A 25537-nucleotide genomic window follows, 5' to 3' on the forward strand; every position below is an offset into this window, starting at 1 on the left:
ATTATGTAAGTGACATGGACACTTTAAGGCTCAGTCTTCAATTCCCAGGTGTAGAGGAAATCTTGCACCGAGATATGCAGGAAAATGTACGAAAATGGAGCACTGTTTGTAGTAGCATTAAAACATAGAACAAACGCTTATTCAAGAATGGATAATGAATTTTAGCAAATGAGTGGAGTAGAGTAGAATGCTACATATTAGTGAAAACGGATTATCTAAAATCATATGCATCAACATAGATTAATATCACAGACTTAATGTTGAAGGAAAAAAGAACATGTCACAGAGAAAATATGAACAAAATGATCCCCCTGAGATAAATTTCAAAGACATACAACATTAAATAATCTGTAATGTATAGATGTTTACTTAAGTACTACAAATATAACAAAAGGCCAGAGAATAAAAATATAAACTAAAGGGCAATGGAGACCTGGACATGGTGAGAAAAACAATGACAACTGGAAGAATATAAATTCTTAATCGTAACCCATTTCCTAAGCTGATTGCCTCAGGCGAGAGTAGTCATTCTATTGTTTCCCTAGATGCATCACGCGTTTGTCATAAATATTGTTTTGTATAGTTCAACATTTTTTCATATAAAGTAACTGCTCAGCGATTGTGTAAGTGTGGCAAAACTATGATTGATATACACGACGCTATGTGATTCATTGCCTGAGATGAAAGGGAGAAGGCAAACTGACAAGTTAAAAAGCAAAGAAGTGAATAATGTGTAAGTGACTTTATAAAAAGTAGCAAAAGAACAGAGTCTGGGAGAAAGAAAATGAACGCAGGTTGAAACTCACCCTAGTGGTTTTCAGCAGCTCTCCCTGCCCTCCCACATCCTGTGAAATATTTTGGACTCGCACACACAGTGGCTGTGAAGGCAACGGCAAGCGATCGCGTCACAGGGAGGTTCTGATGGGGACGGGGAAGCCTTAAAGCAAAGGCCGCGGGCCATTGCTTTTCCCCTGAGCCCACCATGTGCTTCAGACTTCTCTGCTGTGTGGCCCTTTTTTTCTGGGGAGCAGGTAAGCTTCTTGGATTCCGTTTCTGGACTTTCTCCCGTGGCTGTCGTATCAGTCTGCCTCCTGGGCTTTTTCTCCAGTTTCTGTCTCTTTCCTCCACAGGCTCCATGGACACCCAGGTCACCCAGAGTCCTAGATACCTGGTCAGAGGGAAGAAACAGTCAGCAAAGATGAATTGTATCCCTGTAAAAGGACACAGTTATGTTTATTGGTATCGACAAAAGTTGGAAGAGTTCAAGTTTTTGGTTTACTTACAGAATGAAGATATTCTTGATAAGATAGAGAAGTTTGAAGATCAGTTTTCGGCTCAATGCCCCAAAAACTCACCCTGCAGCCTGAAAATCGAGTCCACTGAGCCAGGGGATTCAGCCCTGTATTTCTGTGCGAGCAGCAAATCCACAGTGCTGAATGTCAGCTTTTCTTAGAACACAAACACATCATGGACCCAGCCCAGGAAATATGTGGTATATTAGGTAGGTAGGAACTAACAGAAACCCAGTGTGGAGGAGCATAAACCAGGAGGAAAAAACGGTAGACAGCAACTCTAGGTGAGCAGAAAGGGATGTTTAAAACAGCTGATGGGGACAGAAACCCAAGGAGAGAGAAGGAAAGTGTAAAAAAAGGGCTCAGGTTCCCCACTTTGCAGGATATCTGGCAAATAAAAGAAGGAAAGACCCAAGATACCTTTTTTCCCCATGAATCTGGTGGAGTTTTAACAATCTCTATGAAAATATGTAATTCTGTGCTTTTACCTGGCAAAGGATAATGGGTAGGTCACCTGTCTTTCATGTGAACCCTGACCATTTGGGCCAACACATTTCTTTGAACCAGACCCAGAGACTTGTTAGGGTTCATAACTCCTCACAGCTGTCCCTTCCCTAGAAACTTGGTAGGAAACTCAGTAACCCCCTTCTTCCAGAATACTACAATTATGCAACTTTTAAAAGCAACTTTCTCGGGGCAAAACGTACACACCATAAAATGTATCCATTTTAAGTATGGATTTCAAAACTTTCTGACCAATTTTGACACCCATGTGACCAGCACGACATTCAAGATATAGAACATTTCCTACTCCCCAAAACATTCCCCCAAACTCTTTCATTGAGGCCTTTGCTAATTTCTGTCAGCACCACTATGAATTTTTTTTATCAGACGCGCCTTGCACGTATTTTGTTGAATTTTTCCTATTCATTTTAAAGAAATATACTGTGAATGTGCTTTTTAATATTCATAAGAACTGTATTCAAATATTTTCCACCAAGATTTCACATTTGCCCAATTCAGTTTAGTCTTTGCATTTTCAACTGATGCCTCGCCGTAAGTACATTACGTAAAAGACAGACCTTCTCGAGAAGACGATCACCAGCAAGTGTATGTGAGCTCACAATGTCAACCTCACCTCCTCTGTGAACCACTTAAGTATCAGTCAGCTCTGCTGTCAGGTAAAACATACTAGTTCAAACATATTGGTAAAAGTTGTGAAACTTCTGCAGAGTGCCCTCTAAGATGAGGTTTGGTGGTGGAAATAAGCCGGGAGTTAAGAATAATAGAAGGGTGTGTTCTACCTGCAGCACGTGACTTGGAGTGGAGCTGGGGCGCCGCAGCCCTGCTGGTCCCGCCGGGAACCCTCTTCTTGTTCCCCTCGGGGGCCATTTTGTCAGGTCCTTGGTCCTGCAGCACAGGGTCACCTTTCTCCTCTCCTTCCTACCCAATCAGTTCAGTGTTCCTGGCTTTCAGTATCCAGATCAGCAATCTCTTCCTTTTTGATTGGATTGTTTAGACCACTTACTTTTAATAGAATTAATATATTTGAGTGAAAATGCCACATCTTGCTATTGTTTCCTATGTGTTCCATTTACCCTATTTCTTCTTTCCCCTTCTAGGTAACCATTTTTATTTTTCTCCTGGCTTATTCTTTCACTGTTTGTTTTGAAAATATATAAACATCCCAAGGCAAATGGGTGCAGCCACTCTGGAAAACAGTAGGGAGGTTCCCCAAAAAACTAAAAATAGAACTACCCTACGACCCAGAAATTGCAATACTAGGCATTTATCCAAGGGATACAGGTGTGCTGTTTCAAAGGGACACATTCACTCCCATGTTTATAGCAGCACTATCAACAATAGCCAAAGTACGGAAAGAGCCTAAATGTCCATCGATGGATGAATGGATAAAGAAGATGTGGTAGATAGATAGATAGATGATAGATACAACACACAATGGAATATTACTCAGTGATCAAAAAAGAATGAAATCTTGTAACAATGCGTATGGAACTAGAATGTATTATGCTAAGTGAAATAAGTCAGTTGGAGAAAGACAAATACATGATTTCACTCATATGTGGAATTAAGAAATAAAACAGATGAATGTAGGGGAAGGGAAGGAAAAATAAGATAAAAACAGAGAGAGAGACAAACTCTAAAAGACTCTTAAATACAGAGAACAAACTGAGGGTTGTTGGAGGGGAAGTAGGTGGACAGATGGGCTAAATGGGCATGGGCATTAAGGAGGGCACTTGTCGGAATAAGCACTGGGTATTATATGTAAGTGATGAATTACTCAGTTCTATTCCTGAAACCATTATTACACTATATGTTAACTAACTTAGATTTAAATGAAAAATAAATTTAAAATTTTTTTAAATTAAAAAAAAATTATAAGAATAAAGAAAAAAATTTTTAAATAAGAAAATATATAAACATCCCAGATGGTGAAGTACCTCACCAAAGGCATGGAATGGGAACAGGCCATGGAATCTTTTGCAATATGGGGAAAGACGTTTAATAATACGACTTTTCATTATTTACTCCTTTGAGCTGCCTCTGAAACCTGACACAGCTTAGCAATGAATGTGACAAGGATCTTGAGTGCACCAGAATGGTCTAAATTTGGTCAACAAGAAGACTATATGTGTGTGCGTGTGTGTGTGTGTATGTATATATATATATATATATACATACACACACACACACGCACACGCATATATTACCATTCATTGGGATCTGACGTGTCTCAGAATTAGTTACGTTTGCTATTGTAAGAGGTTATATTAAAGTTTATACTGTGTAGATTTTTTGCTATTCCATTTTGGAGATATTATTTCCAGTTGCAGAGTTCCTTTGCATAAAGCCTCACTCTTCCATGCAAGAAACTATATCTCTATCACACTGTGTCACTGTCACTCTCTATTCCGGTAAGTTCCATCAAGAATCACATATACGTCGTGATAAAGAAGATGAGGAAGAGGAGGAGGAGGAAGGGGAGGTGGAAGGTAGCTGATATTGAAGATGGTACATAGAAAGCTAGATTATAGAAATTGTATCACATTCTCAGGACTAGAATACAACTACACTAAGTACCCATGATGGTCAAATTTAGGTCTGCACATCAGTCTAAAGTAGTGCTTTACATTTTTTCTTCTTTTTAAAAAAAAATCAAGACACTTTTGACAAATCTGAGACTTGTGGGCCAACTATTTCTGGGAATATATGAGCTTCCTAATGCTTCCTTCCACATATTGCAATGCGAATCATATCCTCTTTCAAAGCAATCATCCTGGGGCACCTGGATGGCTCAGTGGGTTAAGCATCTGACTTCAGCTCAGGTTATGATCTTGCTGTTCACAAGTTTGAGCCCCACGTCGGGCTCTGTGCTAACAGCTCAGAGCCTGGAGCCTGCTTCGGATTCTGTGTCTCCCTCTCTCCGTGGCCCTCTCCTGCTCATGCTTGCTCTCTCTCTCTCTCAAAAATAAATGAAAAAATAAAAAAAAAGCAGCAATCCTAATCTGTGACCCATGGACCTCCAAAGTGTGCATAGATGGAATTCAGGGAATCCATGAATTTGAATGGGATAAATGTTATCTTTACCTTCACTAACCTCTAACTAAACTATAGACCTTAGTTCATGATAGATACAGCTAATAAACATAGCACTGTTCACAGTACCTGGACAAAGGCAATAATAGAAATCATAGATATTTTGCATATATTACAGTTGGTATGAAAGTCATAGATATTTTTATACCTCATTACATAAAATAAATATCATTTACTCTTATTACTACTTTGAATAAGGGTAGTTTTCAATTCACCAGAATATATTTTTTAATAACTTTTAAAGATGTCATATTAACATATCATAAATTTATTTTAAAATATTTTGATAACTGCATTTCAGAATAACTGGCTTCCTTCATAATACAATATATTCTATTTTGTGGGTTTAATACATTATTCTGAGAAGGGGTCCTTAGGATTCACTGGATGGCCAAAGGGGTCCATGTATGAATAAGGTTAAGAGTCCCTGCATGAGGAATGAGATCCTCAGCTTTGCAGATGTGATTGAGAACTTGAAGCCTAGACCTGGTCATTGGAGGCAATTTTTTCTCCGAGTTCTACACTCACTGCTGCACTTTCTGATGGTCCTAATTCTATATCATTATACCACTGCCTTCCCCCCCCCCCACACACACACACATGGACAAACACACAGGCCCCTTTCTTCTAGGAGCAGGCAGCAACCATTTCTAAGCTTCATCATAAAAGTGTCTTTTTAAAATTTTTTTAAAGTTTATTTATTTATTTTGAGAAAGAGAGAGGGCACACATAAGGGGAGAAGGGGCAGAGAAAATGAGCAACAGAATCCAAAGCAGGCACCGAGGCATCAATGTAGAGCCACATGGGGGACTCAAACTCACAAACTGTGAGATCTTTAACCTTAGCTGAGATCAAGAGTTGGGCACTTAGTTGACTGAGCCACCCAGGCACCCCAAAGTGTCTTTTTTTAAGTTTATTTATTTCTATGGAGAGAGAGAGAGAGAGAGAGCAAGTGCATGAGTAGGGGAGGGGCAGAGAGAGAGAGAGAGAGAGAGAATCCCAAGCAAGCCCCACACTGTCAGCACAGAGTCTGGTGAGGGCCTCGAACCCAGAACAGTGAGATCATGAGGCAAAACCAAGAGTTGGACGCTTAACTGACTGAGCCACCCAGGTGCCCCATGAAATTTTCTTTTATTACAGATGACCTCAGACATAAAAATAAAGAAACCATTAATCTACCAAAATAATAGCATTTAAGAAATAATTAACCTGCAATTATTTATTTTCATTTATCTAAAACTCTCAAAAAGAAACTATGTTATGCAATGAATTTACATTAATTGCATACATTTCAACTCAATACTGGAAACTGATATTTTAGTTAGCTAGCACAATTCTGTGTCAGTAAATGTCTGATTTTCTCTGACATAGTACTAATTCCACAAATCCCATGGATTACAACACCAGGTCCAGAGAATAATAATAGCAAACGCAAATATGGTGCTTATTCTGTATGAAGAACTATCCTAAATTCCTTATTTATATAAAGTTCACAACAACTTTTGAAGTAGGTACTCATGATACCCATCTTACCAATAAGAAAATAAAATTACAGGGAAGCACAAGACTTGTCCACCTTTAGGTAACTACTAAATGTCCGGACCGGGACGCAAGCCCAGGCCCTAGTCCGGGCCCCAGGGGAGGGTGGGCTTAGGACCCTTTGCTATCGCCAAAATCACTCGAGGAGTCTGTGCTCCATCTACCGTATCAATTATAATAAATACAGAGGATGGGCAGAATTGGCTCTATCTTATAAGCACGAACAATTCGAACATGTTCTTGTATCTGCAACAGTATTGACAGGAACAGGGCAGTTGATAGACAAGCAATAGACTCTGAAAATTGCAGGCATTTCTTTTCCAAGCTCTTGTCACGGCGAGCACAGAGGCACGGGGTGTATCGGGTGTGACTGACCGGGAAACGGGGAACCTGGTCCTCTCACCACTCAGGACCTTGTCCCTTTAGAAGGGATATAAAGAGCTGCGTAGGCAGAAGACTCAAGTGACTTGATCTCTGAGTCTTACTGTACCCATTTGCAAAATGAGCTTTGACAGTCATTCATCTTCTAGCGGTGATAACTTCTGCATACTAAGTCAGGGGAGCCCTACGTTCTAGTCCCCTCCCTTGGGCTCTCTCAGTCCGTGTCTAGACCTTCACAAAGACTCTACCCCTGTGATGGGCAGCTGCGCCCTCTGCTACGTGGCCCTGTTTCTCCTGGGAAGAGGTGAGCCCAACACCCAGTCAGCAAATTCCTATCCTGGGTGTGCAGCCCCCCATTCGGCTACCTTCTTCTTACGATAGCATTGGGCCCCCCTTCTGGACATTATCCTCAGCATTTGTAGCCTTTCCCCCACAGGACTCACGCATGCTGAAATCTACCAGACGCCGGCAGTCCTGCTCAGCAGGGCTGGGCGCCATGTGACCCTGGAGCGTAAACAGAACTTGCGATGCAATGCAATGGACTGGTACTGGCAGGACCCAGGCCGAGGTCTGAGGCTGATTTACTACTCAACGGTTGAAAAAGATGTTCAGAGGGGAGACATAACTGAAGGCCACAGTGTCTCTCGAGAGGAGAAGGCGCTATTTCCTCTCACTGTGAAGCTGGCGCACACCAGCCAAACAGGCTTGTACCTCTGTTCTGGAAGCGCACCACAGTGGAGCACGGCCACTGGCCACCTGCACGCACACCTGCTGCAGCCCCGCGGCCCCACTGTTGTAATCTTTCTAAACTCCCCCTCTGCCGAGTAGCCTTCCTGCACTCTCTGGATTTTTTTTTTTTTTTGCAATTTTTAAAAAAATTTTTCTTAATCCTTATTTATCGTTGAGAGACAGGGAGACAGAGCACAAGTGGGGGAGGGACAGAAAGAGAGGGAGACACAGAACCCGAAGCAGGATCCAGGCTCTGAGCTGTCAGCCTAGACTCAGGGCTTGAACTCACAAACCTTGAGGTCATGACCTGAGCCAAAGTCAGACACTTAACTGACTGAACCACCCAGGCACCCTCTCTCTGGATTCTTTTTTATTTATTTATTTTAACGTTTATTTATTTTTGAGACAGAGAGAGAGCATGAGTGGGGGAGGAGCAGAGAGAGAGGGAGACAGAGAATCTGAAGCAGGCTCCAGGCTCCAAGCTGTCAGCACAGAGCCCGACGCAGGGCTCGAACTCACGGACCGTGAGATCATGACCTGAGCTGAAGTCGGACGTTTAACCGACCAAGCCACCCAGGCGCCCCTCTCTGGATTCTTAATCAAGCACTCAAGAAAATAGACCCAGGGGATACACTTAATTCTGTGTGCCTCCCGGGTTTTAATCACTCCTTTTACATTTATCTGTGTCTTTTCTTGAGATGTTACTGTGTCTGGTCCCCTTTCTGAATGCAAAGGATACAAAATTGAATAGAAACACATCCTTTCTGCCAGGAGCTAATAGTCTAGGAAGAGAGTAATTAGAATAGAATAGAATAGAATAGAATAGAATAGAATAGAATAGAGGGGTGGTATTGGGAGGTCATGAGGTCTGGGAGGGAAAACCAAGAGGTTTCAAAGACGCTGGCAATATTTTATTTCCGGAGTGGGGTTATTTGTTCAAGTGCTCATTGTATTGGTATGTTATCAAATTATTGGATATATATTCAATATCAGTATTTTAATGTGGAGAAAACAATCTCCATTAAACAATTGAAGGGGAAAGGAGAAGCCTATGGAAAGGTATACATTAAGCTGTTAACATTACTTCCCTAGAATGGGGATGGGGAGGAAGGAAGGAAGAAAGTAAGCAAAAATAGATCACAAGAAAAGAAGTGTACTACTTAAATTAAAGGTTGATAGAAAAATCAGAGAAGAAAATGAGAGGTTATCTCACAATAAATGAACAAGCCAAAACATACCAAAAATATCAAGAAGGTGAAATATTCTGCAAAGCAGTGTTTAGCCTCAGAATCACAAAAACAACAGTAACAAAAGGGGCCTGTATTAAATGGAAAGATAATTAGATAATTAATCATCAAAAGCAATGCCCAGTCCTGGGTTAGAAACTGTGTTTAAATCCATGTAAAAGGGTTTTTTTCAAACAGCTGCTAAACTCTGAATAAAAATTGGGTAGTAGATAAAATTAAAATGCATCGATAGTGAAAGATTATGAAAATTATATTAAGTTAGTACAATTTTTTAAAAGGTTATACAACAGCGTTTACAGAATGATATACTTTTTATCAAAGAGAATGTACACATGCACGCAGAGTGGGGGAGGAAAGGAGAGATCTGGAAAGACCATCACTAAGGTGTTAACAGGCATCATCTTTGGCAGTCATGTGGTTTTATCTTTATTTTCTAACTTTCTAAAAAATAGATGTTGTTTCTGTTGGCAAAACTAGATATAAAATTTTTTTTAAGTGAGTATTTCTAGGGGCTCCTGGGTGGCTCAGTCAGTGGAGCATCCAACTCTTGATTTCAGCTCAGATCATGATCCCACAGTAGTGGGATCGAGCCCCTCGTCGGGCTCTGTGCTGAGCCAGAACCTGCTTGGGATTCTCTCTCTCTCTCTCTCTCTCTCTCTCTCTCTCCTCCTATGCCCCTCTTCCCCTGCTTGCACTCTCTCTCTCTCAAAAAAGAAAAAAAAGACAAAGAGTAAATAAAATGAATATTTCTAAATGAATAAAACACAAACTGGGTGTATTTACTGAGCTGGGATAAAAGCTTTCCTTCCGATGCCATGATGTGTTTTTGCTCATTGACACGAAGCAGTTTCATGATGATTATGAGTCTGCAAAGCAGTCACGTCACAGGAAGGTTGTTGATGGAGCCTGAAAAAGCCTCATCCTTTTGCTACTCTGATGCCACCATGGGCTCAGGGCTCCTCTGCTGTGCAGCCCTTTGTCACCTGGGAGCCAGTGAGTCCTGAGCACAAAATAAAAATCCAGTTCCCACTTGTCAACTCCCAGCTTCAAGCTCTTCCCTCACAGGATCCCTCCTGGGCTTTGTCTACAGCTTCTGTGTCTTCTGCTTAAAGGCTGTCTTGATGCCAAAGTCACCCAGACTCCAGGACATCTGGTCAAAGGCAAAGGACAGAAAACAAGGATGGATTGTATCCCCGAAAAAGGACATACTTTTGTTTACTGATATCAACAGACCCAGAAAAAAAAGTTTAAGCTTTTTAATTTACTTTCAGAACGATAAAGTGCTTACTCAAATCGACTTGCTCAAGGAGCGATTCTCAGCTAAATGTCCCCCAAACTCACCCTGCAGCCTGGAAACCCGGTCCTCTGAACCAGGAGGCTCAGCGCTGTACTTCTGCGGCTATCGCAGAACGCGGAAGTGTTAGCTCCTCTTAGTGCACAAACTCGTCGTGGACCCCACTCAGGAAGCGGGTGGCGAATTTGGTTGAAAGGAAGCAACAAGTCAGCTGGAGCTAGCCTAAGCCACAGTGGCTTTAATACGAGGCTAAAGGATGTTCAGCAGCCATCAAGGAGTGATGGACAATTCTGGAAAAAAACACCACTTGGGCCAGGGGCTGGAATGACTGCCTCTCGGGGCTCACTTTTCTTCTTGTTTTGTCCACTTCATGTTTTTCTCTCCGTGTGTTCTGTCTTTCTCTTTTCTTCCAGTCCTCACGGTGGAAGGTGAGGATAAATTGGTAACTGAAGGTCACGAGTTCAGTTGCCATCATTCCACCGCAATGCTACCGACCAGCTCACCTCGTTCTAAACCTGGGGTCAAATCCAGGGGAAACGATAGCCTGGTCATGACCCAACCATGAGCCTTCTCCTAGAGCATTCAACCTTTACCACGTGTGCATGCACGCATGTATTTAAAATCATGTAAATCTTTATTATGCATGCAATTCTGCCTTTTAGATTTTCCCCACTCAGCTCAGGTGAGTGAAACACTTCATTCTTCTGTATGTACTTGTAGTCTGTTGCTTCTAAGTGAGTTACAGCGCTCCATGCCTGTTTCTCCGGGAATAGACCCAGTTTTCCTCTGATGTCATGCCAGCTTTGAGTGTGCTTGTATACAACCCTTCCTGGACCTGTAGGATCATTTTATAGGATTGTATACCCAGAATCATGACTGCTGAGACACCGAGTACCATTTGTGGACATTATTTTCTGTATCTAGATACCATCAGAGGGCCCTGCAGGTTGGTGTATGAGTCTCAAATCTCACTGAAAAGTACATAAAGCTTCCCATATCCCCTACCCTCTTATGGCGTTATCCAGTTGTCTAGATTATTGGTCTAAGAAGGTAAAGAGATTCCAATCTCTTATCCACCCCCCTTCTCCTAGAACACCATCAGTGCTTACCTTAAAAATGCAGATGACAATTTAAGAAAAATAAATAAAACCAATAATTTAATAGGAAGAGAGAGAGAAGTTACTTTACACTCCTATACTATCAACTGGCAACAATCTAGAAAGCTGGATGATGGTCTCTCCCTCCCCACTTCTCCCATTTGCATTTTTTCTGACTGCTAATGAACTTGAGCCCTTCCTCATTAGATGGTGGTCCTGGATTTCTGTTCTCGAAATGGTCTATTTGTATTCTTCGGCCATTTCTCTACTGAGAGTTCTGTATTTTTCTCAAAGGTTTGTAGATATCAGTCCCTTTTTTATTTTAGAATAAAGCTGAAATATCGCCTCCCTATATGGTGCACCCCTGTCTCAAACTTCAAAGAGCCAGTAGGTATGGAGAGAAACAGGTGGGTCTCCTCTGAGCAGGTGCACGTTACCTCCATTACATGAAAGACACCGCTATTTCTCCCCCATTGTTACTCCCCACATTGGGTATCACACAAACATTTCCAACCACTGCTGCCCCCCACACTGCTTACCACCCATCAACAACCTCCTTTCATCCAGAAATGAAAAGAAAATGCTTCACTCCATTCGGCTATGCTTTTTGCCCCCTGGAGGAAACCAAATGAATTTTTCTCCCTCTTTTTTCTAACCGGATTCTGCTGGCTGGTTACAGCAAGGAGCAGTAGAAATTCACACATTTTTCTTAAAGACTTAACATTTGTCCTCAGTTTGTCTATTTCAGAACCAAATGCCATCCAGGGCAATCACCAATTTCATTGAGCTCTTGATATGATAGCTGATTCACATTAATTTTACCATTTTAAGTCACTGAGACATAAAAAGACTGGGAATTTTTTAGTTACATTGCGTGGAATTTTAGTCTCTGGGGAAGAGAGAAGCGTAAAAAGAGAGCCACGATACGTGTATTTCAAATAACATGTATAGTTATGGCAAATAGATTTTTTTTTTTTTTTTACCAAAAACATGAGAATGTTATATGCTCTGTGGGGAGAGCTTTTTCTTTGGACAAATTAAAACAAATTCCTGAGGAATAAACTTAGGGAAACAAATTTTAAGTGATACCCAGAAAACTATCAGCATTTACTATAAAGATGGATACAATCATATAAGAAAAGGGGACACCTGGGTGGCTCAGTCGGTTAAGCATCTGACTTCGGCTCATGTCACGATCTCACAGTTTGTGGGTTCAAGCCCCGCACTGGGCTCTGTGCTGACAGCTCAGAGCCTGGAACCTGCTTTGGATTCTGTGTCTCCCTCTCTCTTTCTGCCCCTACCCCACTTGTGCCCCGCCCCTCAAAAAAAACATTAAAAAAATCACACAAAGGAAAATATTAAAAATAATAATAACTTAAGAAAAGGATCAAACCAACAATTTAACAAGGAATGAGAAAATATAAATATAAAAAGTCTCATGTAAATTTGGAAATAAATAATACTTGTGAAAAGTGTTTAAGAACCCTTAAACGATGAATTGTATTATCCAGTTTGATCAAGAACCCTATCAGAGGGTTACTCTTATAAACTTCTTATAATAGTGTCAGCTTGACAAGAGGATCAGAACCTTAAAAGTGCAATAAACAATGTCATAATTATATGACCTTAATGAGAATAACAGGAATTTGGCTTCAAGTCAGAACAGACAGTTGTTACCATACTTGCCTACATCTAGAAGCTACTGTAAAGCTTGATGGAATTTTTTAAGGCAGCTCTCAGGCATCAGACAGCAGGCAGTGGAGGGCCATCATCACAGAGAGGAGGGAAGATGAAAGGGGGTGTCATGATTGCCCCAGGTCTGTGCATTGGAACAGCTTCTAAACTGCAGCACGAGAGCATGGAACCCAAGCAGAGCAACATCAGGGAGACAGAGAGCAGAGTTCAGGGCTGAGCTGCTGTAGGGAAGGAAAATGGCAGACAGAGGGCTCCAATATTGCCCAGGGGTCAAATACCAAATAGCAGACACTTAGAGAGCCTCAGTGAAGCCTGACAGAGAGCAGGGCTGGAGATTCTGGCTGCCACACAGTCCAGGGGTCCATGTGAATCCTGACCAGCCAGAGAGGAGCGATCCCACTGAATCCCCTGGGAATACACTTGGCACCTCAAGTCTGGGGGTCACACTTCAAGAAGGGGGCCACCCAGGTCCAAGAGCAAGAGCCATTCTACAACTGCCCTAACAAACTTCAACAAGCCTCCCTGGGAGCTAGCTGATCTGTCAATAAATTAAATGGCTTCTAGAGAAAAATTGCATAGCACTCGCTAAGTAAAGGCAGGAAGAAAGGAAGAAAGGAAGAAAGGAAGAAAGGAAGAAAGAAAGAAAGAAAGAAGAAAGAAAAATCTAGACTCTCAACCATGCAGCATGCACAATTTCAGTCATGCAACGAAAAAGTACTAGACATGGAAAGAAATGGGAAAATATCCCCCATACATAGAGGGAAATGGGCAATGGAAACCAACCCTGAAATAACACAGAAATTTCAGACAAGAGATTTTAAATAATTATTATTATAGAAATATGTTCCAGGATTTACAGGAAACTATGTTCATAATTTGATCGACTGATAAAAGTGATTAACCCATAGCAGTCAAGACAAAAGGGGGAAAGACACAAATTCCCATATCAATGATGAAAAAGAGAATATCTCCATAAACACAACAGACCTTAAAATAATAGAATATCATATATAAGTATTACAACTAGACGAAATTACCTGAAAAACACAAACTTACCAAACTGATTCAGGGTGGAATTAGAAATGTAAAGAAATTGAATTACTTATCAAAAACATCCCCTCAAAGGAAACTACGGACTCAGATTCATTTCTTGGTGAACTCTGGCAAACATTTAAGGGGGAAAAAAAAATCATACCAACTTTACAGAAACTTTTTTTAGAAAATAAACTAAACTAGGGGCGCCTGGGTGGCTCAGTCGGTTGAGCGTCCGACTTCAGCTCAGGTCATGATCTCACGGTACGTGAGTTCGAGCCCCGCGTCGGGCTCTGTGCTGACAGCTCAGAGCCTGAAGCCTGCTTCCAATTCTGTGTCTCTCTCTCTCTCTGCCCCTCCCCTACTCATGTTCTGTCTCTCTCTGTCTCAGAAATAAATAAAAACATTTTAAAGAAAAGAAAAGAAAAGAAAAGAAAAGAAAAGAAAAGAAAAGAAAAGAAACTAGAACTACTAGTTTAGAACTACTTCACAACTCATTATGTGAAGCTAGCAAAAACCTGATGCCAAAATCTGGCAAAGATATCGCAGAACGATATTTTTATGACCGTAGATGAAAAAAAAATCCTTTTCAACATATTAACAAATCAAATCCAAATGCATATACATATGGATGTGTGTGCATATGTGTATATCCATATATAGTGGTAATACATCATGACCAAGTAGGTTTATTGTAGGAGAATTATTAGCAGAATCATGAAGAATAATCATTTGATCACCTTTTTTTTATTATTTTTAATGTTTAGTTTTGAGAGAGACAGAGCATGAATGGGGGAGAGGCAGAAAGAGAGGGAGACACTGAAGCTGAAACAGGCTCCAGGCTCTGAGCTGTCAGCACGGAGCCTGTCGCGGGGCTCAAACTCACGAACTGTGAGATCATGACCTGAGTCAAAGTCAACGCTTAACCCACCGAGCCACCCAGGCGCCCTTCATTTGATCATCTTAATAGATGCTGAGAAAAATCTGACAAAATCCAGTACTCGTTCAAAGTAAGCACTCTTATCAAACTGGTAAACAGAATTTTCCCAGTCTGTTGGAGGTGATCAACAAAGAACACACAGCGAACGTCCAGTTTAATGGTTAATATTGAACACTTTCCTCTTGTGGTTGGATTAAGCTACGATGTTTACTCTCACCACTTTTCTTCAACATTAGATTGGGGGTCTTAACCAGACCTTGTGACAAGTGAAAAAAAAATAAGAGAAAAAAAATAAAAAGTCCTAACTATTGTAAAGGAATAAATAAAATTATGATTATTTTCAGTTCACATGGTTGTGTATATTAAAAACATTAGGAACTCAATAAACAACAGCTAGAAATAATTAGTGAATGTAGCAAGACAAGACACATCGTCAATATAAAAAAAATCAAGTGTTTTTATGCTAATCGCAAACAATTGAAAAAGAAATGTTAGGAGACAATACCATATACGATAGTAAGAATAACAGGAATAAATTTAACAAAAGATGTTCAGTGAACAACTACAAAACATCACAAAGTGAAATTAAAGAAAATATTAAAAATGGAAAGATGTATCATGTCTATGGATTGGAAATTTCAGTGCATTAAGATAGCAGTTTTTGCAACAAATAACATTGGAACAATTGGATGATCATGTAAAATGAAATATACTTGACTGATACCTCATCCCATAAACAAAAGTCAATTTGAGATGGGTCATAGACCTAGTATAAAAGCTGTAATTACACACCTTCTGGGAGAAAACAGGAAAACATCTTTGTGAGTTTCCTTACAACACAGAAAGCACTAACCAGTAGTAAAAATTCTTTGCGCCCAAGGATGTGTCTACAGATCAATAATTCACAAATGAGAAGAGAGCTTCCAGTGTCCCTAGGATCACACCCAGGAACACACAGCACGTTGCGAAAAGCAGAGTGTGGGCGGAGACTGAGAGATGTGTGCTCTGCCTGTGGTGAGAGAGGGGTCAGAGGAGAAGTGGGTTGTAAATAAGATTTAAGAGCCATAAGAGCCATCCCAGAGGAGGGCGAATACTGGTCCGTGCCATCAAGGACCATCTGGGGTGTGCAGAAATTGGAGTGTCTTTTTTAATTCTGTTCCCACCCAGTTATGTGTCTCCTGTGTTCCTTCCTCTGATGATGGTCGTTCACTCCTCCTCTGGCACAGATTCTGCTCCCAGTACGATGTATGTTTCTCTTCTCTTTGCCACGTGTCTGCACACTTCTCCCGTCAGACTCCACTAGCCCTCAACGGACAGGACCCCCGAAAACAGTTTACATTCACCTCCCAAATCTCTCCCACTCCAGTCACTGCCCACAGCAGGGGGGGGGGGGGAACAGCAAAGCAGCATGTTTATGTTAAGAATTGCAGATTCGGGTGATGATTTTCCCACTAAGGACAAACCCAAATGACAATCGTCCTTACAATTGTCCTGTTTATTTTAATCAAGCCCCTGGATAAGCAATTTATTGGGGGGGAAACCCCAAGTTTCTATGGATATGATTAAGGAAGAACTCTATCCAGAAAGAGAGAGAAGGGAGAGAACACTGGAATATGTCATAGCGAACGTGTACTCTGGCTGCAAAATGTGCCTGCGTACTTCTGAATAAAGCAATGAGTATTCAAAATAACAGGAGAGAGAGAGAGAGAAATGGTGGCAAATGAACAAGAGAGACCATGAGTTGGTAATTATTTAAGCCAGGTAACGTGGGGGTATGGGGAGCCTCATTGTATCATGACAGCATCTGTTTTATACATGTTATAAATTTTCATAATCAAAAGAGAAGCTATTAAAAAGGAGACGTTCCTGATGTGATATACAGCCGAACCGATTAGTGTAGGAGGCTCTGGTATATCCCTGGATAAGGAACAAGGAGAGGCACAGACCTGGAGGGGCAAAGAAGATTAACTGATCACATCAATATTTCACATGATCTTTGTGGTTCTGCTATCTTTGTTTTGTTTTGTTTTTTAATATGAAATTTATTGTCAAATTGGTTTCCGTACAACACCCAGTGCTCATCCCAACGGGCGCTGTCCTCAATGCCCGTGGTTGTGCTGTCTTTGTACTTTGTCGTAATGAAATACTGAAGACTTTCCTCCTAAAGTCAGAAACAATTTATGTTGAGCTAAAATTACCTCTTCACGGAACTCTTTTCAGTTCATTCAAATGTGAAGGAAGGTGCTAAGTATTCTCTAAAGCGTATACCCACATTAAGAGAATACCTTCCTACAATTAGCCTGTATTTTCCATAAAGATCTGTGCCCAGGAAACATTGACCAGAACAAGAGCATCATTGAAGAGCAATGTAAATTTGGAACCAAGTTAATAGTACTGGCCCCCTAGGAAAAGACAAAACTCTCAAACTTTATGGTGAATATGTTCAAATTGCATAGCCTACCTAGACCTGAGTGAGAAAAAAAAATGAATAAATGCAGAAAAGAAAGAAAGAAAGAAAGAAAGAAAGAAAGAAAGAAAGAAAGAAAGAAAGAAAGAAATGTTACAGTGTCACAACCTCCACAGGAACTAGTTTCTCTTTATGTGAAAGCAATCTGGATTTACTCCATAGCCTATTCAACGGGGATGAGGGCACGCCCTTGAGCTACTGAAATAGCTAAGGCGTGGGAAGAGGAAGAGACTAGTCTCTGGCCGGTGGCAGAGAAGAAGGAGGAAGAGAAGAGGGGGGAGTTGAAGAGTTTCAACATCCTCTGGTAGGACCCCCAGTAAGTAAACCAAGGCACCACCTGTCTGAGTAATAAGGGAGCGAAGGTAAGGCCTGGTGGGGAAAGGGGTGTGGCTGCATCTTTCTCCAAGGCCAGATAAGCTGTGAGGGGCAAGGACATCACTGACCGAATTTTTCCCATTTCCTATCTCCGTGCCCTGTTTCCCCAGCACTCCAAGTTGGAAACGCCTCCATCTTGCCTCTCCCCACCATGGACCTCTTCTTGCTCCTGTGCTGTGTGGCCTTTTGTCTCTTGGGAACAGGTGAGTTTGGGAAACATAGGGAAGTCCTTACATCTCCCAGGTCCTGGCTGAAGCTTTTCCCTTGAGTCTGTGGCAAGAGGACTCTTCCTGAGCTCTGGCTCCGGTTTCTGTCTTGTTTTCTCACAGGCTCCGTGGATGCTGGCATTACCCAGACCCCAAGGAATGGGATTATAGAGACAGGAAAGAGCATTGTACTGGAGTGTTCTCAGACTATGGATCATGCCTATATGTACTGGTATCGACAAGACCCAGAACTGGGGTTACAGCTGGTCTACTTATCCTACGGTACCGACGATATTAACAAAGGAGAGGTCTCCAATGGGTACAGTGCCTCTCGAAAGGAGCGAGAGAAATTCTCCCTGTTCCTAGAGACTGCCATTCCCAAACAGACAGCTCTTTACTTCTGTGCCACCAGAGACTTTCACAGTGCTTCTTGGCCACCTGCTTTCTATACAGAAAGACAGGCACATTTGCTCAGAGGGGCACAGAAGGCTTCCCCCGTGTGAGATGTGGGGATCTTTAGAGGTCTCAGTAGTTCTATGCTCCATGTGCCTCAATCTAAGCTTGAGGCCACATTAGATCAATGTCCCTAGGCCATGGGGTGACTGAAACCACAGGCTGGACTGAACCTATCTCCCTGCCCACTGACCCTCTTTTTGTATTCTAGTGGGGCTAGCCCGATAGTGTCATTCTAGAATGAACCTGACATTTGTCAATACCACCATGATTTTCTGTTTTTCTTTTTCTTTTACTTTGGGGTGTGGTGGGGAGAGGAAGAGGGAGAGGGAGAAGAAGAGGGAGAGGGGGAGAGAGAGAGAGAGAGAGAGAGAGAGAGAGAGAGAGAGAGAGAGAACCCTAGGCAAGCTCCACGCTTAGCAAGGAGCCTGATGCAGGGTTCAATCCCACAACCCTGGGATCATAACCTGAGCTGAAATCAAGAGTTGTATGCTCAACCAACTGAGCCACCCAGGTGCCCCCACCATGATTTTCAATAAGAACATCTCTTATTAGCTCAAACACAATGTGGTTTTTCATGGTTCTTTTGCCTTTGCCTCTGCCCACTTTGCACTGTGCCCCTCTCCACTCTGTTCCTACCGACTGCCCCTTCCTCCTGCTGTCCCCTTCTCTGTCCTGGTTCCTCCAAGTGCCAGCCATTCTTCAGCTCTGTATTTGAGTGCCTTTAGACCAGGAACAAACCGACTACCTTGTTGTCTAAAACTTCATCCTAAATAAATTTCATTACTATTTAAATCTGACTCAGAAGGTGAAGTTTGTCAAGTACCAGGACTGGGATCTAGAAAAGTTATCTTTCATCCACTGCCCCACATGTGGATCTCTGCTGAGAATAATCTTAACCTGCAGGAGCAGATAGACCGTGTCATTATCTGGATGTACTGGATCCCCCCAAAATGTGCCTTCTCCCCAGCATGGAGCCAAAGCTCGGAGCTTGGAGATTCCTCTTCCTCTCAAAGGCCCTGGAATAAGCCTCCAGTCCCCTGCAGAGGGGACCCTCCTGGGAGCCAGCGAACTCCCGGCACAAAAATACTCAATCAAGGGCTCCATAGCATAAAACCTGCCTAAGAATCAAATTGAGGACTTTCTTATGTGCTTTGTCTCTGTACTCCACGAGCCTCAATTATTTTGGCAAAAGAATCCATGACTCAGTGACAGTTCACTCAAAGAACCCAAGTTATTTCATTTTCTACATGTTCTGATCTGAGAAGAATGTCACACCTTTTTTTAAAAAAAAAAAAAAAATCTCCTGTATGAGTTCTAGCTCATCTGCTTTCCCTTTAAAAGGTCAGTTTGCTAGAGTTTTGTTCTCTGCTTTCTATGCACACTTCATCGAAGCCTCATTCTGTAATAATAATTCTTCTCTCATAAACTATTAACTGCACCCTTTAATTATTTACTAGATATGTCTAGTAGATTTTCCTAGGACTTTTTCTTCTGCCTTCTTTTCCCCTTAGTATAGATATGCATCCTTAACCTTCCCACTCATGATCATGACAATTTCTTCACAAGTTCCAAACTGGTAGACTCAACTGTCCCCTGGACCTGCTCTACAGTTCAAACTCAAGTGATTTACTGCTGAATTTATCATCCCCTCTCCCCTATATGCACCCATTCTGGCCCAAACCCTGTGTTTCTTCTCAGTCTTAAACCACCATTCTAGATTCCTCCTTCCATAAGCTCTCATTAAATCCATTTGCAAATCTATTGCTTCTGTATTTCATATTGTCATAGGTTTGGTTTTCTAGAAAGCAGACTTTGTTAGGGGAGATCAGTGTTCGGTGGGTTATTAGAAAATGTTGTTGATTGATGGGGGGCGGGAGGGAGAGGAGGGTGGGTGATGGGTATTGAGGAGGGCACCTTTTGGGATGAGCACTGGGTGTTGTATGGAAACCAATTTGACAATAAATTTCATATATTGAAAAAAAAATGCCATTGTGATCAACATAAGTAGAAGGGAAAGAAGGAAGGATGGACTGAGGAAGAAGCCGGGCTGTTCTGCAACCTTAGCAAAAGCCTTAGCTGAGCCATAGGGTGGCCCTGAGAACCACCCGAGGTGGAGGTGAGGGGGCCAGGTCTTATACCCCACTCTCCTTGCAACAATGTCAGTGTGAATGTGTTGCCCTGAGAAAGGGCACGCCCGCAGGTGGTGGGGACGGCTGAGACCATTCATAAAGAGGGCCGTCAGCCAGCAGCACCCCTAATGGATGGGGAAACTGTCCTTCACACCTGAAGGGAGATACAGGGGACACGTCAGTCTTCAACACACGTGTTTATCTGATTCAGCTGCTCTTTTCCTTCCTCGGAGCTTCTACTCCAGTGCAGACTTTCATCATCCACTCCCCAGAAAAAAACCTCGGTGCCCTTCTTGACGGTCTATCAGCCTCTTACTTCCTCTGCTTTACTCGGTCTTAGATGTTGCCACCAGCCTGATTGCATGTGGCATTCTTCACACGGTACACAAAGCCTTTCATGAAAAGATCTGTGTCCGAAAATGCAGCCAAATGATCCACGTTCCCTTCAGCCCTTGAGACTCTAGCTCAGCTGAAACGCCTTGCCTTACATTTCCCTGACGAGGCCAAGGCCAGTTGGACAACTGTACCTTTGCAAATGTTCCCTCTCATCCGAGATGGACTTACTTCTTCACTGCTGGCTCACTCCTGCACAGCCTTTAATTCTTAGCTCAGAGATGAGCTTATCTGTAACGGCTATTGTGATTCCCATGGACAGAGAAGATTCAGCTCTTATCCCTTCCAGATACTATACTTACTGTATTCTAGACTGACTCTCACCGAGTCTATATATTCTCTAGTTTAAGAGTGATGTCCCTCCAGGAGTGCCTGCGTACTCAGTTGGTTTCAGAGTCTCTCATTTTTGGCTCAGGTCATCATCTCACGGTTTGTGAGCTCGAACCCCGCATTGGCTCTGTGCTGACAGCACAGGACCTGCTTGGGATTCTCTCTCTCTCCCCTCTCTCTGCCCCTCCCCTGTTCACACTCTTATCTCCCTCAAAAATACATAAATCAACTTAAATTTTTTTTTTTGAAAGAAGACTGATGTCCCTCCAATTTTATATCCCTAGAACTGTGTATAATGTCTGACTTAGCAAAGGAAAGATGGAAGAAAAGAAGGGAGGGAGGAAGGAAAGAAAAATAGACTCAAATACGTCTTCCAAGTAGTTCTTTGGGATTTTCTTGCAAGCAGCACGTTTTCTGAGTTCTGGGGCATGTTTACTTAAGTCCAGCACACTCCCCACCTACAAGTCCTCTCAAAAGAAAGAAAGTAAGTTTGGTTAAGCATAATGCTAGAGGAAGACTAAGAACATTGGAAAATGAGAGAAGGTGCTTTACTGGACCCAAAGTGTGGAGGCATACATAACAATTGTCTTTGATCGTTGCTGTGGCCTTCCTTGTTGACACTGAGAAATTCTCAGCAGCTGCTCCAGACACTTCCTGAACTATGCCAGGAAGGTGGGCCATGCACGGATTATTCCTGCCCTGGAAACGAAGGCTGGAGAGTCATCTCTGCCTTCAAATACTCCTTCATCCGAGTGGGACCCGAGCCTCTCATATCTGCCCCAGCCCAAGACCTGCCCCAAGTTCTTCTGTCTTTCTTTAATTCCTTCTGTGAGAATCAGATTTTACACCCAGTTACTGCTGGCATCTTCATCCGTTCATCACTCATTCTTAAATCTTCACACTTGGGGCCTCCCCCCTTCCTATTTCTTTAAAATTCATCAGAAAACCCTTCCCAAATCTCTAAGTGTTTATTCATCCTTTTCACATTTTTTTTCAGCAGGGGGCAGTAAAATTTCATTATTATTTTTTTCTTCCTAGATGCTACCTATTAAGGCAAGACCAGCTTTCAAAGTAAAAGCAAAGACCGAATGTTGTTCAGTTTTAATGATCACCCTTGTCTAAAGGAAGGCTTTCGCGGACAAGAAGATGTCAGGGTTTGGTAAGTCAAAATTGGTATATTCTTTTGGGATGTATGAGAGACCAAGAGTGAACACGAGTGTGCAGTTGTCATACATAAAATACATAAAGACCAGGGGCACCTGGGTGGCTCAGTTGGTTAAGCATCTGACTCTTGATTTCAGCTCAGGTCATGATCTCACGATATCACAGTTCACGAGTTCAAGCCCCACATCAGGCTCTCGCTGACAGTGTGGAGCCTGCTTGGGATTCGCCTTCTCTTCCTTTCTCCCTGCCCCTCCCCTGCTCATGCTCAAGCTCTCTCTCTCTCTCTCTCTCTCTCTGTATCTCAAAATAAATATATAAACTCAAAAAAATGCATAAAGTCTGAAGAGGTCATCCGTCAGCTCCAAATCCCGGGTCAGCAGCAGCTAAGCAAGATTTTGAGTGACTGTCACCTGTGAATCCCAGTGAACCAGGGCAAAAAGAGGCAGAGAAAGGGGGAAGGGGTCCTGGGATTAATCTTTGTGACTCATGACTGAAGCTATAGACTTTTCTGTTGAAAAGAAATGGGGGAAAGAGAACAGTACTTGATGTGGATGCTGTTTACTGCGACAGCACCCAAAATATTTTAGCCAGTGTTACCAAAGCATGTATTAGAAAGAACTGCAGGTCTGAATTTTCTATTCTATCATGATTGGCGGTGCAGTGAAGAGAAAGATGAACTTGATAAAATGGAGCCTAAGTTGATAAAGTCAGCAAAATCTGAACCCCGAGTCCATGAGAAATAAGACCAAGAAAGCAATGTAATTAGCACCTGACAATGACCATACGTTTTTCGGAGAACTCAGCACATGTCGCTTGCCACCCTAAGCCCTTCCCACATGTGGCCTAAATGTGTTCCCTCGTGTAATCCTCCCAACACGGTCTCTTGTGCCCTGTCTGATCCAGCCGCCCTGTTCCCTGGGCCCTGGTTTTGAGCTCTTCTCTCAGCTTTGCAAAGTCCATTCCAGCTCATCCTTCAGCTCACCCCAAACAGCCCTTCCTTTCCTGACCTTCCCAAGTAGATCACATCTTCCTGTTGTGGCCTTTCAAAGCTCTGCAGTCCTCCCTTTCATAGCTTGTGATAGGGTTGCAATCTAATGTTTTGCAAAAAGAGTAGAGACTTAAGATAAACCAGCAAAGCATCGAGCCTACTGGCGTGAGAAAAGTAAACAGAAATATCAGTCCTTTGATAGGTAAAGGGAGATAGATGACACCGCTATGTCAACAGGATGGCTGTCGGGCCCAGATGATCTGCAGGGACTGTGTTGTCACGTGGTGACTTCATCAAGAGCCCACCCCTCTTCCCCAGAACTGGGAGACACCCTTCCTGCTCTAACTGTGCCATGGCTGTCAGGCTCTTCTATTACGTGGCCCTTTACCTTCTGGGCGCTGGTAAGTCACTGACACAGATTTCTTTAAAATCAGAAAGAATCATTTTCCCCTGTTCTGGCTTTGAACCTGGTTCCAGCATCAAGGTCCACCCAGGACCCTGTCGTCAATTTGTGTCTCCTTTTCTCAGGTCTCGTGGATGCTAGTGTCTCCCAGACCCCAAGACACTACGTTTCAGGAACAGGAAAGAAGATTACTCTGGAATGTTCTCAAACTATGGGCCACGAGAGCATGTACTGGTATCGTCAAGACCCAGGAAAGGCACTACAGCTGATCCATTATTCATATGGTATTAATACCACGGAGGAAGTAGAGGCCTCCTCCGGATCAACCGTCTCTAGAATAAGGAAGGAAGATTTTCCCCTAACACTAGAGTCCACCAGCCCCTCACAGACATCTCTGTACTTCTGTGCCAGCAGTGAATCCACAGTGCTACACAGGCACCTACAGCCTGCATAAAAAAGTGAGGAAGCCCCACCTTAACCTCATCTGAAACTACAAAAGCCACCGAAGATTTTCCCAGACTCCTCGGCCCTGAGAAGACAGTGCGGTCTGAATGACGGTGTGGGTAGAAAACTAACCCTGGGTCAGTCTCTACGAAGATGGGGAATGGCCAATTCCGCATTCGAGGACTGACTTGTCCCCTGCGTTTTTATTCAGTCTAACTAGAGGTTCATTACTTCTGTGGATTGTTTCAAGAAACAAACTTTTAGTTCCATGGATTTCCTCATTGTTTTTCTGTTTTCTGTTTATTTGACCCCAAATGGGATCTTTATTATTCCTTCCCTATTCTTACTTTTGGTATACTTTTTGCTTCTCTTTACAGATTCTGAAGGAAGAAATTTAGCTTAGAATGCAGACCTTTGTTTTTTTTTTCATTCTCTAATGTAGCCATTTAATGCTATAAATATTCTTTTAATCACTACTTCATTCCATGTGATTTCATATTTTATATTTCTTTCTTCAGTTAAAAAATATAATTTTCTTTGAGATTTCTTCTGTAATCCATGATTCATTTAAGAGTACGTTGTTAAATTTCCAAGTATTTGGGAATTTTCCAAATTTCTTTCTGTTGTTTATTTCTAAGTAATTTGATCTGAGAAGATACTTTACATTCTCTCGATCCTTTTATACATGCTGAGATTATTTTATGGCATAATATGTGGTCTATATTGGAAAACATTCTATACATTCTTGAAAAGAATGCATATTCTTTGGTCGTTGAGTAGAGTGTTCTAAAACCATCAGTTAGATCAACTTGGTTGATAGTGTTGTTCAGTCTCTTTACACTGACTTGTTCTCTGTCTAGTTGGTGCAATCAATTTTTGAAGGTAGAGAGGCACCTGGGTGGCTCAGTCGGTTGAGCGTCTGACTTCGGCTCAGGTCATGATCTCGCAGTACATGAGTTCGAGCCCTGCATCGGGCTCTGTGCCAACGGCTCAAAGCCTGGAGCCTGCTTCGGATTCTGTGTTTCCCTCTGTCTATGCCCCTTCCCCACTCATGCTCCGTCTCTCTCTGTCTCTCAAAAATGAATAAACATTAAAAAAATTATTTTTTAATTTTTGAAGGTAGAGTATTGAAACCACCAACTATAGTTTTGATATGTTCATGTCTTCTGTCAGTTTTTACTTCATGCATTTTGGAACTCTGTTGCTATGTGTCAGGAGACACCCCAGTGTTGCCCATGCAAATGCTCTTTACACAAAAATGGACTAAATTTAGAAATTTATAGGATGCCACCAACATTACCAATATACGCAAAGTGGG

At 42.2% G+C, this 25537-nt stretch overlaps 1 protein-coding gene across 1 annotated transcript in view; it reads left to right on the forward strand.

The window, feature by feature from the left end:
* Nucleotides 1-932: 932 nt before the first annotated feature.
* The window catches only part of LOC101097553 (M1-specific T cell receptor beta chain-like), an 89927-nt gene continuing 65322 nt past the window's right edge, over nt 933-25537 (forward strand). Inside the window, exons 1-3 of the mRNA XM_045052894.1 lie at nt 933-1031; nt 1131-1429; nt 22374-22379. Coding sequence (XP_044908829.1) covers nt 983-1031; nt 1131-1429; nt 22374-22379 — 354 coding nt within the window. The 5' untranslated portion in view covers nt 933-982. The remainder of the gene's footprint in view (nt 1032-1130; nt 1430-22373; nt 22380-25537) is intronic.

The sequence above is a fragment of the Felis catus genome, chromosome A2 (assembly GCF_018350175.1).
Source record: "Felis catus isolate Fca126 chromosome A2, F.catus_Fca126_mat1.0, whole genome shotgun sequence".
NCBI lineage: Eukaryota > Metazoa > Chordata > Mammalia > Carnivora > Felidae > Felis > Felis catus.